Below are 16,513 nucleotides of genomic sequence, written 5' to 3'. Positions count from 1 at the left end.
GGTTTGTGGTTCCCAAATATCCCACCCCTCTAGGTTCCGTGAAACTACATAATAAAAACACCATACACCATACCAAAGTATATTCATTGTATTGTCAGTACAATATAATCATACCCTGTTTTCCATCCCCTTTTTTGCTCTACCCCTCCCCCCCACCCCCTTTTTTTCCTTGACTATCTGTTCCTCCTCCCAGGGGGAGGTTTGGTGTGGTGGTGGTTCCTAAGTTCCTGATCCCTGTGTTTGTGACAATACAATAAATATACTTTGTGCTATATATACCTTAAATACATGTACAGTGGAACCTTGGTAAACAAGTAACGCGGTTAACGAGTGTTGGCCATCCCAAGGAAGACGGCCAACACAGATTTTCCCCCGATGCGCGCCCGCGGCAGTGTGCGGAACAAGTAAACAGGAGGATGTCCAAGAACGCCCTCCCGTCAATTGAGTACCGCGCTGTAGCCGTCTTTTGGCTATAGTGTGGGTGCCGAGTGGTTAATAAATAGGTTTCCAGTTCAGCTCAGAGAAGAAAAAAACAATTAAGTAATCTGTCAAATCTTTTCATTCCCAACTAGTTGGAAAACCAAACTCATCTGACATCTGACAACTGTAAAATAAGTGATGTAGTAACTTCATACATTGTAATACTCCTTTACTGAACTGCCTTTGCACAAGTGATCCCTTTTCATTCTGGAGGAGCTGCGTTCTGGACCTTTGTCCCTGAACGCACAGGGTCCTAAAAACCTGTACAGGGTTCAGCCCCATCCAGCCTTGGCCTGCCATACAGTCTGCCTGCAGTGGGGTTGGACATAGCAACTATGGCGCACTAAAACGCCAGGAAGGAAGCACTGCAGCTGAACGGTCCCCGGATGCAGGGGCCTTAATGTTTATTCATTAATTAGACTGTTTACACAGTCTGCACACTGCCACATCTAACACTCTCATTTTCTGGTTTTTGTATACCTGAATATGGGTAGGAGGTAGACAGAGGTGGCAGTGACTTATTACTGTAGTGTGCTAGGCTTATTACAAACTATGGAGGCACCGGAGATGCAACAGGGTTGATTTACTAAAGACAAATAGGCTATTAACTACATTGTAAGTGAAAATTCACTTTTCAAAAAACACCCAATCACAAGCAAGGAAAAAAAATGTTTATTTTTGCTTGCATATGGTTGGTTGATGTAAATCTGCCAAGCGTCACCTCATTCTCTAATTTAAGGGAAAATTCTACTGAAAAGTTAAGTCTATTTGCATTTAGTAAATCAACCCCATTTATGTCTGTCACATGGTGTCTGTCCAATCTGTCAGTCTGTGGCTATCCATGGATAATAGGAGGGTGGTTGGAAGAGCACTGCAGAGAATTCCATAGGTTGGCTTTACCTTTCTTAAGAAGTTGGAGAGGGAGGAGGAGAGCGATACAGGTAGAAATTACCAAAACTGCTTACCTCAGGGTTTTCTAACCTACCTGAATAGCAATTCTCTCTGAGTTTCTAGTCTGCAGGTATCTGTGCTTCACCAGAAACATTGGGATTGGGAGGTTGTCATCTTAAGTCTATGGGCTGCTATCGACCCCCCCCCCCAACACGTCCCATTTATCTGAATAAGGCTGTGCCACAACCACACAGTTTTGGTGCAGTAGTGTGGGATTTTTGGAGTTAAAACAGGCAGCGTCACCGCCTGTCAAACCCTGTGGTGAAGAGTGATCCACCATGGATCTCTTTTCAGAGGGTCATTTTTTCCTTTTAAAGAAATACATATTTCCCTGAAATGAATAGTTGAAGGTATAAGGCTCACCTCAGAGTTCATTGGCTGTAAAGAATGTCTCATATATTTGCTTGTCAGCCATTTGGCACTTAGAGCCCCAAGGAATCTCAGGGATGTCCTTTTTCCACCAAAGCAACCAGTTTCCTTCTATTTTGCTAGCTAATATAGGGAAGAAATTTAGCAATAGATACATACACATCAGTTCTTATTTCAAACACATTTATACATGAGGTCTGTTGTTTGACGGAAGTTTTCTGTATGCTTATTTACTTTTTTGTTTCCTAGGTGGGCACTGCAGTCCCTATTTGCTGGTCAGGCCTCAAAGGTGTTTTTGGACTCTCGATCTCTTCAGAAAACATCTCCAACTATTGCTAGCTGGATGAGCCATATCAGTTACCAAGCTTCAGTGACTTGTATAGGTAGTTTGCAGACTGACAGCTCTACGTAATATCTGTGGCCCAACAGAAACAGCTAATTGTTCTAACCAGAGGAATTCGGCTGTTTATTAAGAATGATTTGTGTTTTGTTTCCTTTTATAGGCCTTATCCTTCAGCATTTGCTATTGTTTCTTTTTCACTTAATCGTCACTTTTCTTGTAATCATTCCAATTGCATATGGAAAGTTCCAATTCTTACGCAAGTTCTTTGAAAATACATGGTACGTGTAATGGAGTCTTTGTTTAAAACCAGAGCATAGTAGTTGGAAAAAGGTGTGAATTAATAAAAAAAAGCAGTATTTTTTTTTCAAGTTAACACTATATAATGTTTAATTATAAGCAGTGTTCCTCATCAGTGATAAGCAAAATGTTTGGCTTTACATATGCTTTAAGCTGTCATTGCTAGGTCAATGAGCTGTGTAAGGAGATTCCACAATTTGTGGCTGATGTATACAAAAGGGCAGGGATGCTTGTGACATCCTTGACCTAATATGGGCACATGGCCTGTATTAGGTCAATGTCATTGATCCAATATGTCCATGTGGCCACCAGAGCCGTCTTTAATATTGACTGGACCTTGGGCAAACATTTTCTTGGGCCCCCTCTTCCATGCAATTTTACTCTCCACATGCTTTGAGACATACAATAAATAGCAGCTAGACTCAAAATCAGTTTACTGAATCAGATCAGGCAGCGATTGCGATTGGTTGCCAGAGGTTACAGTGTATCATTACCGCTCACTGACTGGCTGCAAGAGGTTACAGCACACATTATGGCTCACTGTTATTTTCTAGAGGTTACAGCACATGACTTCTGCTTGTTGATTGGTTGCTAGAGATTACTGTACATCAATACTGCTCACTGATTGAATGCTAGAGGTTACTGAACATGTATACCACTCACTAATTGATTGTTAAAGGTTACTGCACATTATTACTGCTCATTGATTGGTTGCAAGAGGTTAGTGCACCGCATTACTGCTCACTGATTGGTTGCTAAAGGTTACAGCACGTCATCTCCTCACTGCCTGCCTGCATATTCACATGCGCCAAAATTCAGGGTGCTGTGGCACCATGTTATTTTGAAGAAGGGTTCCACCTCCAATTTGCTTACTTTTGCAGAACATGATGTTAGGCTTAATGACCACAATTATAGGCAGGAATTTCAAGCATGCTCCTTTACCCCCCCAGTGGGCAGCATTCAGCAGAAGTGATGGTGGATGTGACCTCAGGGGGACATGATATACATATGAATGCCGCCTCTATTTAAATATCAATGCCGAAATGGAAGGCGCGCACACCTAGTACATTACCAAAGATAATTTAATAATAAAAATGTTTTATATAAAAGTGGGTACTCACAAAATGCAACTGACAAAAGGCCATAAAAACAATGCACGAACATGCATAGAACACGGGGTACAGCTATCGCGTTTTGGGGGCGCACCCCCTTCCTTAGAGCTAGGCATGTTAATGCCGCCATTATTTATATATTGATGCAGGTTATTTACATGTAAATACAGAGTCTGCAGGTGAGTCATCTGTACATGGCAATAGGGCAGAGCTGGGCAGCAGCAGAAGTTTACACTGAGATATCGGGACACAGCACAGGACTAAAACTTCAAGCGATAAGGGAATTTAAACTGGGATAGTTGGCAAGTATGAGGCAGCTGCTTTGGGCCCCACTACAATGATGATTCAGCAGTGACAGTAAGGCTCGGTTCACACTGGGGCGACTTGGGATCCGACTTGTACGCCCTCAAGTCGCCCCAAGTCGCCCCAGAAATAGTTTTCATGGGAGTTAACGCTAGTGTCTTAATAGACACTACTGAAGTCGCTCCGACTTCAGAGCGTACTCCCTGTACTACTTTGATCCGACTTGGTAGGCGACCTGTACCATAGAAATCAATGGAAGTCGCCTCCAAGTCGGATCTCTCTGTAAAGTCAAGCGACTTTGCAGAGAAAACCCCTCCCTCCCCCCCTCCCTCCCAGAGAGCTGATTGCCCCGTGATTGGCCACAGGCGAAGTCGCCTGTCATGGAGGCGACTTCAAGTCGCCTCGTAATTTGCAGAAGTCGCGCTGAAGTCGCGCTAAAGTCGCGCTGAAGCCGCGTTGAAGTCGCGGTACAAAGTCGCGCTAAAGTCGTGTTGCCCATGTGTGAACCGACCCTTAGGTTCCGCATTTGGACTAAACCCAGTTTGGACAGGTTTTCTTAAAGCTTATGTAAAGCCAAATATATTTTTCATTTTAGAAAAAGCTTCTGTATGGTTTTTATAGTTGTCTGTGGCTCTTCTGGAGAGATTCACTCTCACTATTGGTGCTTGTGATCATGATCTCCAATAGAGAGAGTGATGGGAAATCCAAAATGTTTGAGTTGTCTCAGGAACAGGAGGTGAGGGAAAAGATCCTGCTAAGGAAACCTGTTTTGCTGACAACTGTCTGACAGGCAATAACACTCACATTGAAGAAATTGCCTTTTAGTTCCTGCTGTGTCTCTGGGAAAAGAAGTGAAGGGAAATTTCCCCAACAGGACAGCAACAGTAAAAAACTGCCATGGGTTTTTAAGTATTCCCCAATCTATCCAAACTGAAAACACTTTTGATTTAGCCAGTAAGGCCTAGATATTGTGAGCATATTGTGTAAATCTACAGTGATTTTTTTTTTCAATTTTTGATAAATTAGGGTATGGCAAAAGGCTCAGTATGTTTCTTTTTTACTGTTTGTATCTGTTTGAGTAGGTCTCCCTTCACTTCCTGTCCTAGAGACACGTTCATGCATAATATATGGGCTGCCTTAGATTTCTCCTGTTCAGCCAAGAGGCTGAAAATCAGTAGATTGCTGAACAGCGTGGATGGAGAAATCTGCACTGCTGGCAATTGTATTAAAGCAGCCACAGCACCCACAACTGATTGAATCCCTAGACAGTGACTGCATCTGATCGGATTCAATAACTGTCGACAATTTTCTACCAAGCTCCTTTAATTTGTCAATCAAGTTTTGTCAAGCCGGGAATGTCGACAAGATCATCCACAGCTGAAACTGGAATCAGACTTTGAGTTGTTCTATGGCCAACTTATATCATTCAGATATCCATCAGGAGTTTCCGTTAGTGTTCACATCAAACATTAAAATAGGGGAAAAGCATAATTTTAGGGACTTTGACCATGTTATGATTGGTGGTGCCAGACTTGCACAGACTGGAAGTGAGTGGAGAACTCCTCAAAGTTAGTGGATATCCACTTAACTTCAGTGACAACAGTAACATTTTGGGTCTCCATTATTTTCAGTACCAGTGGCAATTGTCACTAGGACTACATGCCCTTTGGATGTATTGATGTCTACGTATAAAAAGGGTATTTAGACAGCAATAAAAAAAAAAAACGAACTACGGCTCTCACACTTTCTCACTCTATTCAAATGTAAGAAAAAAGTTTGGGCTATAGAAACTCAGAAGTAAGCTTGTTGAATGATGAGGACAAACTGGGGTTGATTTACTAAAACTGGAGAGTGCAAAATCTGGTGCAGCTTCCATGTTTTTTTTTTTGTCAAGGCTTAATTGAACAAGCTGAAGTTAGAAGCTGATTGGCTACCATGCACAGCTGTACCCAGTTTTACACTCCAGTTTTAGTAAATCTACCCCACTGTCTGCTTTGGCAATATACATGAACAATATATGCTTTCAATGTACTAGAAACGGTTGATTTACAAATTGTTTAGCTCAGATATGAAGAACTTAGAATGTGGACTTGTGAACCGACTTGCATATATGGATCATGCTGCATTAGGCAACCGTGTATTATGATGACCTATTATATAGGCTTCACCCTTTTTGTTGTTAGACATCAGAGGATAATTCTAAGATCTAAAAAATGAACACAAAACGCATTCCTAGAACCAAAATGTCTTCTGTTCTCTGTATACACCATACATGTAACTCCAGTCTGCCGGAGGCTTAAAGAAAAAGAAGAGGTTAAAATCCACCTACCTTCAAAAGGTTTTGTAATCCTTCTAAGAAGACCCCCTCCTTCCCCCCCTACACAACTTAGTACAGGCATACCCCACTTTTAAGTACACGATGGGGTTTATTTACTAAAGCTGGAAAGTGCAAAATCAGGCTCACTTCTTCATAGAAACCAAAGAGCTTCTAACCCCAGCTTGTGCAATTAAGCTTTGGTAATAAAACCTGTTAGCTCATTGGTTTCTATGCAGAAGTGAGCCTGATTTTGCACTTTCCTGCTTTAGTAAATAAACCCCATTGTGTACTCAAAAGTGGGGTATGCCTGTACTGTTGCTGGATTTACCCCACTTCCCCACTGGTATCCAGAGATAGCCAAAAGAGACAAACTAAAAGACTAATAAAAAATTGTATATGTTGTGCTTTGATAAAGCCCACCTCACCTTGCTGTCCAAAGCAATGACCCGCACACAAGCAATGGCCCACATACGTTATAAGGAAAATCTGGCCTTACCCTTTCTGTGAACTGAGTAGATATAGCTGTCAGTTTTTTTTCTGACAAAGTTCTTTGAACTGCACAAGCAATAGATCCTTATAAATGCACCAATGACAGGTGAAGAATATCAATAGGCAAGCTGTAACCACTTCTGATGTACAATGTACAATGCAGTTTGTATTGTAGCACTCTCATTATTTTCAGAATTGAAAGAGATAAATTGGCTTGTAAGCAAATTTTTTTTGTGTGTGCTTTGTCAGAGTGATTTGTAAGAACCCTAGCTATCAAATTATATGTAGCATCTGATATTTATGATGGGAAGCCTTCCAGAAGCATGAGTTCCCTGTTAAATATCCGCACTTAATGATAGGTGCCATGACAGAGAAATGCCTAAAGATTATATTCTGTTATTACTCATCTGGAATTTTGTGTATTAATAATCGAACTGTGAATTTATTCTATCGTGTTATATAATATAACTTTTTATTCTGAGTTGCACAAGGTTGCACTGTCTTAAGTGGCTATTATTAGAGAAGCAATGTCGATAGAGGAGAACAGTCCTGTGGGGTTAAAGAAAGCATTTCTAATTAGGTCAGACATGATAAATCAAATTCTGATTTTCTTTCTTTTTTTTTTTTTTTTTTGTATTAAGGCCATTCTGGTTACTTCTGATCCTGGTAACTGTAATTCACCAGCTATGTGCACGATTCCTCTTTCTGAAAGGAAATCCACCGCAGATTGTCCAAAGGTAATTATCATGCATATATATTTACTATAAGGGCAGTCCTCAAACATGTTATTGGAGGATTGCCATATAAAAATATACAGTTAGGAAGCGCTTTATCAGGAACACCTATACACCTGTTTATTTATGCAATTATATAATCAGCCAATCATGTGCTAGCAGTGCAGTGCATATATAGTTAGGCCCGGCCATACATGAATCAAAATTTGGCCAGTTCAGCAGGGAGTGGCTGAGTTTCAATCCATGTTTGGGCAGGCTGGTTGTACACAACTGGCTATAGCCAGCAACACTGATCATTGTATTCTGATGGCAGGGAAGGCTCCCCACTGTCAGAATTACAATACCGCAGTGGAAGGGATACCCCATTCCACCTCTAATGTGTGGACGGGGGAATCAAGGCATTTTCTTTCATTTAATCCACTGGCTGAACAAACAAATTGCATAATAATGGGCTGCCTTCGATTTCTCTTGTCAACAGGCTGAACAAAAGAAAATCAGTAGATTCCTGAACAACGCGATGGAGAAATTTGCACTGCTGGCAATTGTATTCAGGCAGCCACAGCACCCACAGCTGCTTGAATGCCCAGACAGTGACTGCATCTGATCAGATGCAGTTACTGTTTGGTCAACGATTTTCTACCCAGCTCCTTCAATTTGTCAATCAAGTTTTGTCCAGCCGGGGGTGCCGACAAGATCATCCACAGCCGAAACTGGAATCAGAATTTGAGCCGTTTATGGCCAGCTTTTATCATTCAGATATCTATCAGAAGTTTTCGTTAGTGTTCACAGGGGAAAATGATCATTTCAGGGACTTTGACCATTTCATGATTAGTGGTGCCAGACTGGCTGGTTTGAGGGCCCATTCACACAGGTGTGGTGGGACTGCACTGGGCAGCTATTTCAGTGCAGTTCCACTGCAATACAATACATATATTCACCAGCAGGCATGGGACGAAGGGGTCCTGCGCAGCTCTGAAACATTGCACTTGTACCTTTGTGATGTGATCTCTCTATAATAAAAGTTTTGGACAACATTTGATGATCCATGGTGTGCTGGCGAATATGCGTATTGATCTGTGGTGAGGCCAGTATCCAGCTGGTAGTCGCTGCAGCTCCCGCTACTGACAAGCCTTGTCTCCAGGAAAGTGTGCAATGAGAATATAGACAAGGTCACTGCAATACAAGGCAAAATGTATTATCTTCTCCCAGGCCAGCTCATACCAGATGCATTGCGTTGCATTGTGATAGTGTGTGTGGAAAAAAGTACTGCATATATAGTTACATAGTTAGTCAGGTTGAAAAAAGATACAAGTCCATCTAGTTCAACCATAAAAATAAATAAATAAATAAAAAATAATATCTAACAATCTCATATACCCAATCCTATACCCGTAGTTGATCCAGAGGAAGGTGAAAAACCCCAGTAAAGCATGATCCAATTTGCTACAGCAGGGGAAAAGATTCCTTCCTAAATCCTGAGTGGCCATCGGATTTTTCCTGGATCAACTTTACCTATAAATGTTAGTACCCAGTTATATTATGTACATTTAGAAAATAATTCAGGCCTTTCTTAAAGCAATCTACTGATTTGGCCATAACCACCTCTGGCGGGAGTCTATTTCACATTTTCACAGCTCTTACTGTGAAGAAACCTTTCTGTATTTGGAGATGAAATCTCTTTTCCTCTAGACGTAAAGAGTGCCCCCTTGTCCTCTGTGTTGACCGTATAGTGAATGACTCCACACCAAGTTCACTATATGGACCACTTATGTATTTGTACATGTTGATCATAGCCCTCCTTAATCTCCTCTTCTCAAGAGAGAATAAATTCAGTTCCTCTAATCTTTCCTCATGCATGCATTACTTTTTTTTTTAGCACAGCACAGTGGAAGGAAATCCATTTCCTTACACCATGCCGCGGATAATAGAACCTAATGAAATGTCACTTTGTGACACTTCAATAAAGTTTGTTAAAAAAAATAAAATAAACATTGCTATGCTTCGAGATCGGTGCATCAGTTCTGCTGTCACCCTGCGGTACACCAGTGGCTGAATTCTAGGATCCTGAGTATCTCTGTAACTTCTCTGCTGGGATTTTCACTTACAACAATCTGCAGAGTTTACATAGAATGGTGGAAAAATAAAAAATAAAATCAAGTGAGCTGCAGTTCTGATTGATGATTATTATGTAGCTCCATTTGCTACCAGCAACCTTAGGAAGAATATGTGATCTGCTGCTATAATGATTATGGCTGTCAAAGATTGCTGAGATGTATAGGCATTTGCCTCTTGAAAGCCCATACCATGGAACTTCTTATATTCCTGAACATGAGCAAAGGCCATTAATGTCACACACAGCATTATCAAGACAAGCTAATACAATGTATTACATTGAACATTTTAGGCTATTAGTGAATACTCTGCTGCATTTCCAAATGTTTCCTTGGTACTCTGGGTTTGAAAGTGGAACTACACTGCATCTGCACACCACAAACCAAAACACTATTTAAACTGTTACTAAACCCACAACAGTAAAATCAGTCTGTATATGCAGTAAAGCATGCTTGTTATACTCATTGTGGAACCTAAGGGGTTAATCCTTTGCATTGGGTATTAAAGAGGACCTGCAGTCTGCTCACAGAATTTAATTTGTAATAAAAAACATCTTTGCCATTCTGAAGCTTCCCTCCAACCACTTTGCATATTATTTTATATATACTGTGATTCTGTACTTGCCAAATATGCTGCAGAAATCTCCCTCCACCGAGTCTGGCTGCAATCATTTTACCTGTGGGCAGCTGAAGCTGCTGCCTGTTCACTTCCTGGATTTACACAGACACACAGAGGCACACCTCCAGCTCTGTAGCTCTCATTGGCCCTCTTATGACTCAACCCTTCTACTTTCCTGGCAAACTCTCACAAGAGTGAGACAGAGTTGTGCATGATGTCATAAGCCTAGGTTTCTTTACCAGACAAGAAACAGGAAGTGGGCTGTATAAGAAATTTACTGGCAGAAAAAAACTGTTTTACTATCCAAAGTTAAAACAACAAGGGCAGAAGATTTATTAGATGGAAAGATGAAAAAAATTACTTAAGTTACGCTTTAAGGCTGTTTGATTCTGTCTCTCTGATCCTTCTCTTCTTCCACTGTCTCCAAAAAATAACCTGATATTTACAGAGCCAGGGGACGGACTGCACATGCTCAGTTTGGTATGTATTGCTAGAGAGTTTTTTTTTTCTTGGGAGGGTGCATGTGATCAGTACTGTTCAGACACGTCCAGAGAGAGGATCAGAGGAGAATGATAACTTCTCCTACAAGTTTTACTAGGAACTGATAGAAGTCACAAGGCTAATATATACTGCTGATGAGAAAAGGTATTTATCAGTTTATATTTATTAAAATAACTGCATTTCTGTGTTCTGTTTACTGTGGGAGACCAGATATAGTGAATGCAGGTTCTGGGTTTAGTAACACTTTAAATCACTTTTAGTATTCAAAGCTAACTCACCCACACATCCATGTCTCCACGCTTTATTTTGCTGAGAAATCACTTTGAAAAACATCCCCTAGCATTTCTGTTCGTGGCCATCTTTAATAAGGGCAGATGATTCATGTAGCATTTACTTCTTGGAATTCATCTGCCCTTAGCTAAGGCATGCGTGCAGGAGGGTGTGCTTAACTGAGAAAGCCCCTCCTTTCCTTCTGAAGATTTCTGGGATGTATGACATCATTGGCCTAGGCCTGGAAACCAGAAATGAACTGAACAGATGTAAAAAAAAAAGTTTAAAACAATAAGTATGATATGCTATCCTAATTATTTACCAATACTAGCAGGATAATGATTAAAAATAGGCAATATTGATTGAGAAGGTGAAGTTCCGCTTTAAACATGCCTTGCTGTTTTATTTCAGCTTGCCTTGCTGCGTAAACTACATATTATTAAAAGTCTACTCAGAATTAAATGAAATTTGATCTATATGAAACATAAATTAGAAGACATTAATAAATACAAATTGAATACATTAAAAAAAAATTCCAGGTATAATATATTTCTATATAGTTACATTGATCCGGCTTGGACAAATGTAATTCTGTACATACCATACCTGGCCAATGCCCCTGGAAGCTGAATATCATTGAAGTAGACACCACTGCACAGCTCACAACTGTCCCTGATTTCGAGGGACTGTCCCTGATTTGGAGCAATGTCCCTCTGTTCCTCTTTCCCCCTCATTTGTCCCTCATTTTGGTCTGATCTATATAGTTGTATATAAAATGCACTTTTTATCTTTCAAAAAGTGTTTCCCAGTGCTAAACATTTCATCCAAATTCAAAATTTGCAGCATTTATAAATTGTGTATTTGATTAACCTTTTTTTTTTTTTTTTGGTTAATTTTCCTTTAAGGGGGTGTGGCAGGAGGCGTGTCCTATGCCTACATACGTTTGCTAGTAGGTGTCCCTCATTCCCATCTCAAAATGTTGCCAGTGCTCTCCACTTGCTTCTGGGTATCGCGCGAGTGGCCAGTCTGATGCATTTGGTACCCAGGAGGTCGGTTGCTCTGCACAGGCACCATTCAGAGAATGCTTTGCATTTTCTCAATGAAAGCAAAGCATTTTTTGATTGGACAAGGTGTATAGTGTGACATGTCCACCTCATCCAATCAGAAAGCCTTGCAATGAAAGGTGCCCCTAATGAGCATCTGACCTCCTATGTTTACAATGCATTATGCCAGCCAATCAGAACAGGACCCGGAAACAAGTGGAGATTACTGGAGTAGTAGTGCCTGCTTAAATGATTTCCAGCTTCTGCAAGTATCAGGCAGGTATGGTATATATACAGTATATACTTACATTGGTCCAAGCTGGAACAATGTAACTATATAAAAATATAACATACCCAGAATTTTTCTTTAACTCCAAATAGTACGGGAAATATGAAAAGCAAAAATGTGGAAGACCCCAAGATATGATCAATTACCTCTATAAAGTTCTCAGTGTTTGTGGCCATTTACCTCACTAACTGAAGATATAAAGATGGGGTGACCATGTCTGCATTTACTTCATATAAAGAGTGGTTCTTTCTTTTTTTTTTATGAAGCAAAACCTGGATTTCTCAGTAAATCAGTATTCTATATCAACGATTAATGCCCATTGGTAGAGAACTCAAACACTTATGGAATTTCTAGTGGAAAGTTTTTCAAAAGGTCTAATGTTGTTATTGCCACTTTAGGATGTGGATGTGTGATTATATTCTGGTCACCCTATTTTTAATGTTTTTTTTAGGAGAAGTCTCTTCATGCTGACGTACCTCATGTTCCCAGTGAATTTTTTGCGGGGTGAGCTACTCTGTCTTGCCCGTCTTGGGGTCTCAGTTATTTTTAATGTCATCCACTTCTGCCGTCTGGACCTGAGCCTGCTACAACACAGTGCACAGGGCTGGGACCCAGGTAAGCTAAGAACAATTTCCTTCAGCTACATGACTGGGAAACAAAACAATTCCTTGGTCAGGCATCCTCAAACTGTTCCATTTCCATTGCACTGGCATCCTTAGGGTTTAATGGCTTTTTGTTTTTGTTTTTGTTTCAAGCTTTATTTTTACATTCCCATACAAGTTTATGGGCATGCAAAACCCACTTAAAAAGGTTGTAAACTTCCATTGGTAAGTTGTACCTAAAAGTAAGCCTATAATAAGGCTTACCTTTAGGTACTGTAAATCTCTCCTAAACGTGTGCCGTTTAGAAGATATTTGCTGTACACTGCGCCGATGATGTCATCGGCGCATGCGCTGTGAAGACGTTTCTTCAATAGCGAGCGACGGTGAGCGGTGAGTCCCACGCGCGTGAGTCTGCGGCCCCCGGAAGGAAGAGGAGCGAAGATGGATGCGGCCTGCAGTGGGGACGGTGCGGGGTTCGTTTGCAGGTAAGTGTCACATAATGTGTGTGCTAGTATGTGATGCATACTAGCACATTATGCTTTTACTTTGCAGGGGGGAAAAAAGGAAGTAAAACCCATCAGGGTTAAATTCCTCTTTAAAGCAGGTATAGCAATCACACTTGAATCAGGTCTACAATGCTGGTCAGTAGAGGTCAACTGCAGGCCAAATACACCTGTCAATGAATTCTGAATGATCCCAGAAGCAAAAGAGACCCCATTGACACTGATGTTTTTTTCATTGCTACTAGCATGGAAAACATATATAGGTTTATACCTTCTTGGCTAAACATGGTACAAACTTATTTAATAAAGCTGTACAGAAGAGAACATATAAGCAATGGCTAGATTGCTACCTGCCAAAAAAATAAAAGAGAAGATCCAATTTAATTTGTAATAAATGTTTAAAGCTATTGTTCTGTGACATAAATGACAACAGAGAGATGTGCCTAGCAAACTAAGGCATAGCAGGTAATATTCTTGACTGCAGTGTCTTGTGTTGTGACATATGTTAGAGAAAATATCTCTGATGACTGATGGATACTTGTTTAAAACAGACCCTTTTGTTGGCAATAAACATATAAATATTGCTGCTTGAGATTACCCCCTGTCCCTCTCTGCCAACCACTTATCTGACTTCTACTCACTCAAAAAATAAAATTAAAAATACTGATAACAATAGACACAGCCATTCACAACTCTGCCCTAAACTACAACACCAACCTCATCTCAAAATATCATCTAACCCATCTTCTTTGCTCCTTCCAAGACCTCCTGCTCTCTAGCTCCCTTATCACCTTGTCCCATGCCTGCCAGGACATCTGTAGAGTTTCTCCCATCTTCTGGAACTCCCTACCCCAATCTCTCCAGCTACCCCCTACTCTGTCAACCTTTAGGGGATCCTTGAAAACTCTTCTTTTCAGGGAACCCTACCCTGCTCTGCCCTAAGCTACAACACCAACCTCATCTCAAAATGTCATCTAACCCATCTTCTTTGCTCCTTCCAAGACCTCCTGCTCTCTAGCTCCCTTATCACCTTGTCCCATGCCTGCCAGGACATCTGTAGAGTTTCTCCCATCTTCTGGAACTCCCTACCCCAATCTCTCCAGCTACCCCCTACTCTGTCAACCTTTAGGGGATCCTTGAAAACTCTTCTTTTCAGGGAACCCTACCATGCTCTGCCCTAAGCTACAACACCAACCTCATCTCAAAATATCATCTAACCCATCTTCTTTGCTCCTTCCAAGACCTCCTGCTCTCTAGCTCCCTTATCACCTTGTCCTATGCCTGCCAGGACTTCTGTAGAGTCTCTCCCATCTTCTGGAACTCCCTACCCCAATCTCTCTAGCTACCGCCTACTCTGTCAACCTTTAGGGGATCCTTGAAAACTCTTCTTTTCAGGGAACCCTACCCTGCCTCTACATAAAAAACTGGACTTTTGCTTTCTCCTTCAACTCGTCCAACCACAAGTACTACTCTTTGTATCCTTCTCATTGCCCGTATTATGCTGTGATACATATTATCATATATATATATATATATGTATATATATATATATATATATATATATATATATATATATATATATATCTATATATGTATATAGATATATATATGTAGATATAGATATAGATATATACAGTATATCTATCTATCTATCTATCTATATACAGTATCTCACAAAAGTGAGTACACCCCTCACATTTTTTTGTAAATATTTTATTATATCTTTTCATGTGACAACATTGAAGAAACTACACTTTGCTACAATGTAAAGTAGTGAGTGTACAGTTTGTATAACAGTGTAAATTTGCTGTTCCCTCAAAATAACTCAACACACAGCCATTAATGGCTAAACCGCCCAATTAGCCATTTTCCCTCCCCGGTGTCTTGTGACTCGTTAGTGTTACAAGGTCTCAGGTGTGAATGGGGAGCAGGTGTGTTAAAAGTGGTGTTATCACTCTCACTCTCTCATACTGGTCACTGGAAGTTCAACATGGCATCTCATGGCAAAGAACTCTGTGAGGATCTGAAAGAAAGAATTGTTGCTCTACATAGAGATGGCCTAGGCCAGTGATGGCGAACCTTGGCACCCCAGATGTTTTGGAACTACATTTCCCAAGATGCTCAGCTACACTGCAGAGTGTATGAGCATTGTGGGAAATGTAGTTCCAAAACAGCTGGGGTGTCAAGGTTCGCCATCACTAGCCTAGGCTATAAGAAGGTTGCCAAGACCCTGAAACTGAGCTGCAGCACGGTGGCCAAGACCATAGACGTATGAGTGCTGCCGGCATGGGGAGCTACAATTCATTGAGGGAATCATGAATGCCAACATGTACTGTGACATACTGACATACATGATCCCCCCCTTCAGAGACTGGGCCGCAGGGCAGTATTTCAACATGATAACGACCTAAAACACACCTCCAACCACTGCCTTGCTAAAGAAACTGAGGGTAAAGGTGATGGACTGGCCAAGCATGTCTCCAGACCTAAACCCTATTAAGCATCCGTGGGGCATCCTCAAACAGAAGGTGGAGGAGCGCAAAATCTGTAACATCCACCAGCTTCATGACGTCGTCATGGAGGAGTGGAAGAGGACTCCAGTGGCAACCTGTGAAGCTCTGGTGAACTCCATGCCCAAGAGGGTTACTGCAGTGCTGGAAAATAATGGTGGCCACACAAAATATTGACACTTTGGGACCAATTTGGACATTTTTACTTAGGGGTGTACTCATTTTTGTTGCCAGCGGTTTAGACATTAATGGCTGTGTGTTGAGTTATTTTGAGGGGGCAGCAAATTGACACTGTTATACAAGCTGTACACTCACTACTTTACATTGTAGCAAAGTGTAATTTCTTCAGTGTTGTCACATGAAAAGATATAATTAAATATTTACAAAAATGTGAGGGGTGTACTCACTTTTGTGAGATGCTGTGTGTGTATATATATATATATATATATATATATATATATATATATATATATATATACAGAAGCGCATTTGTGAGGTCAGGCACTGATGTTGGACGAGATGACTTGGCTCGCAGTCTCCGATCGAATTCATCCCGAAGGTGTTCTATGCAGGCCAGTCAAGTTCCTCCACCCCAAACTCGCTCATCCATATCTTTATGGACCTTGCTTTGTGCACAGGTCCACATCACTTGTTGGAGGGGGATTATGGT

At 40.9% G+C, this 16,513-nt stretch overlaps 1 protein-coding gene across 2 annotated transcripts in view; it reads left to right on the top strand.

Annotated features, from left to right (window-relative positions):
* STRA6 (signaling receptor and transporter of retinol STRA6) overlaps nt 1-16,513 on the top strand; it is a 99,972-nt gene that overhangs the window by 75,010 nt on the left and 8,449 nt on the right. For both annotated transcript variants that reach the window (XM_073619069.1, XM_073619070.1), the window contains 4 exons: nt 2,050-2,183; nt 2,304-2,421; nt 7,303-7,398; nt 12,680-12,843. In XM_073619069.1, coding sequence (XP_073475170.1) covers nt 2,050-2,183; nt 2,304-2,421; nt 7,303-7,398; nt 12,680-12,843 — 512 coding nt within the window. The remainder of the gene's footprint in view (nt 1-2,049; nt 2,184-2,303; nt 2,422-7,302; nt 7,399-12,679; nt 12,844-16,513) is intronic.

Source organism: Aquarana catesbeiana, linkage group LG03 (assembly GCF_042186555.1).
Source record: "Aquarana catesbeiana isolate 2022-GZ linkage group LG03, ASM4218655v1, whole genome shotgun sequence".
Classification (NCBI taxonomy): domain Eukaryota; kingdom Metazoa; phylum Chordata; class Amphibia; order Anura; family Ranidae; genus Aquarana; species Aquarana catesbeiana.
The sequence above is the reverse complement of the archived record's forward strand: the minus strand, read 5'-3'. Positions and strand labels throughout refer to the sequence as shown.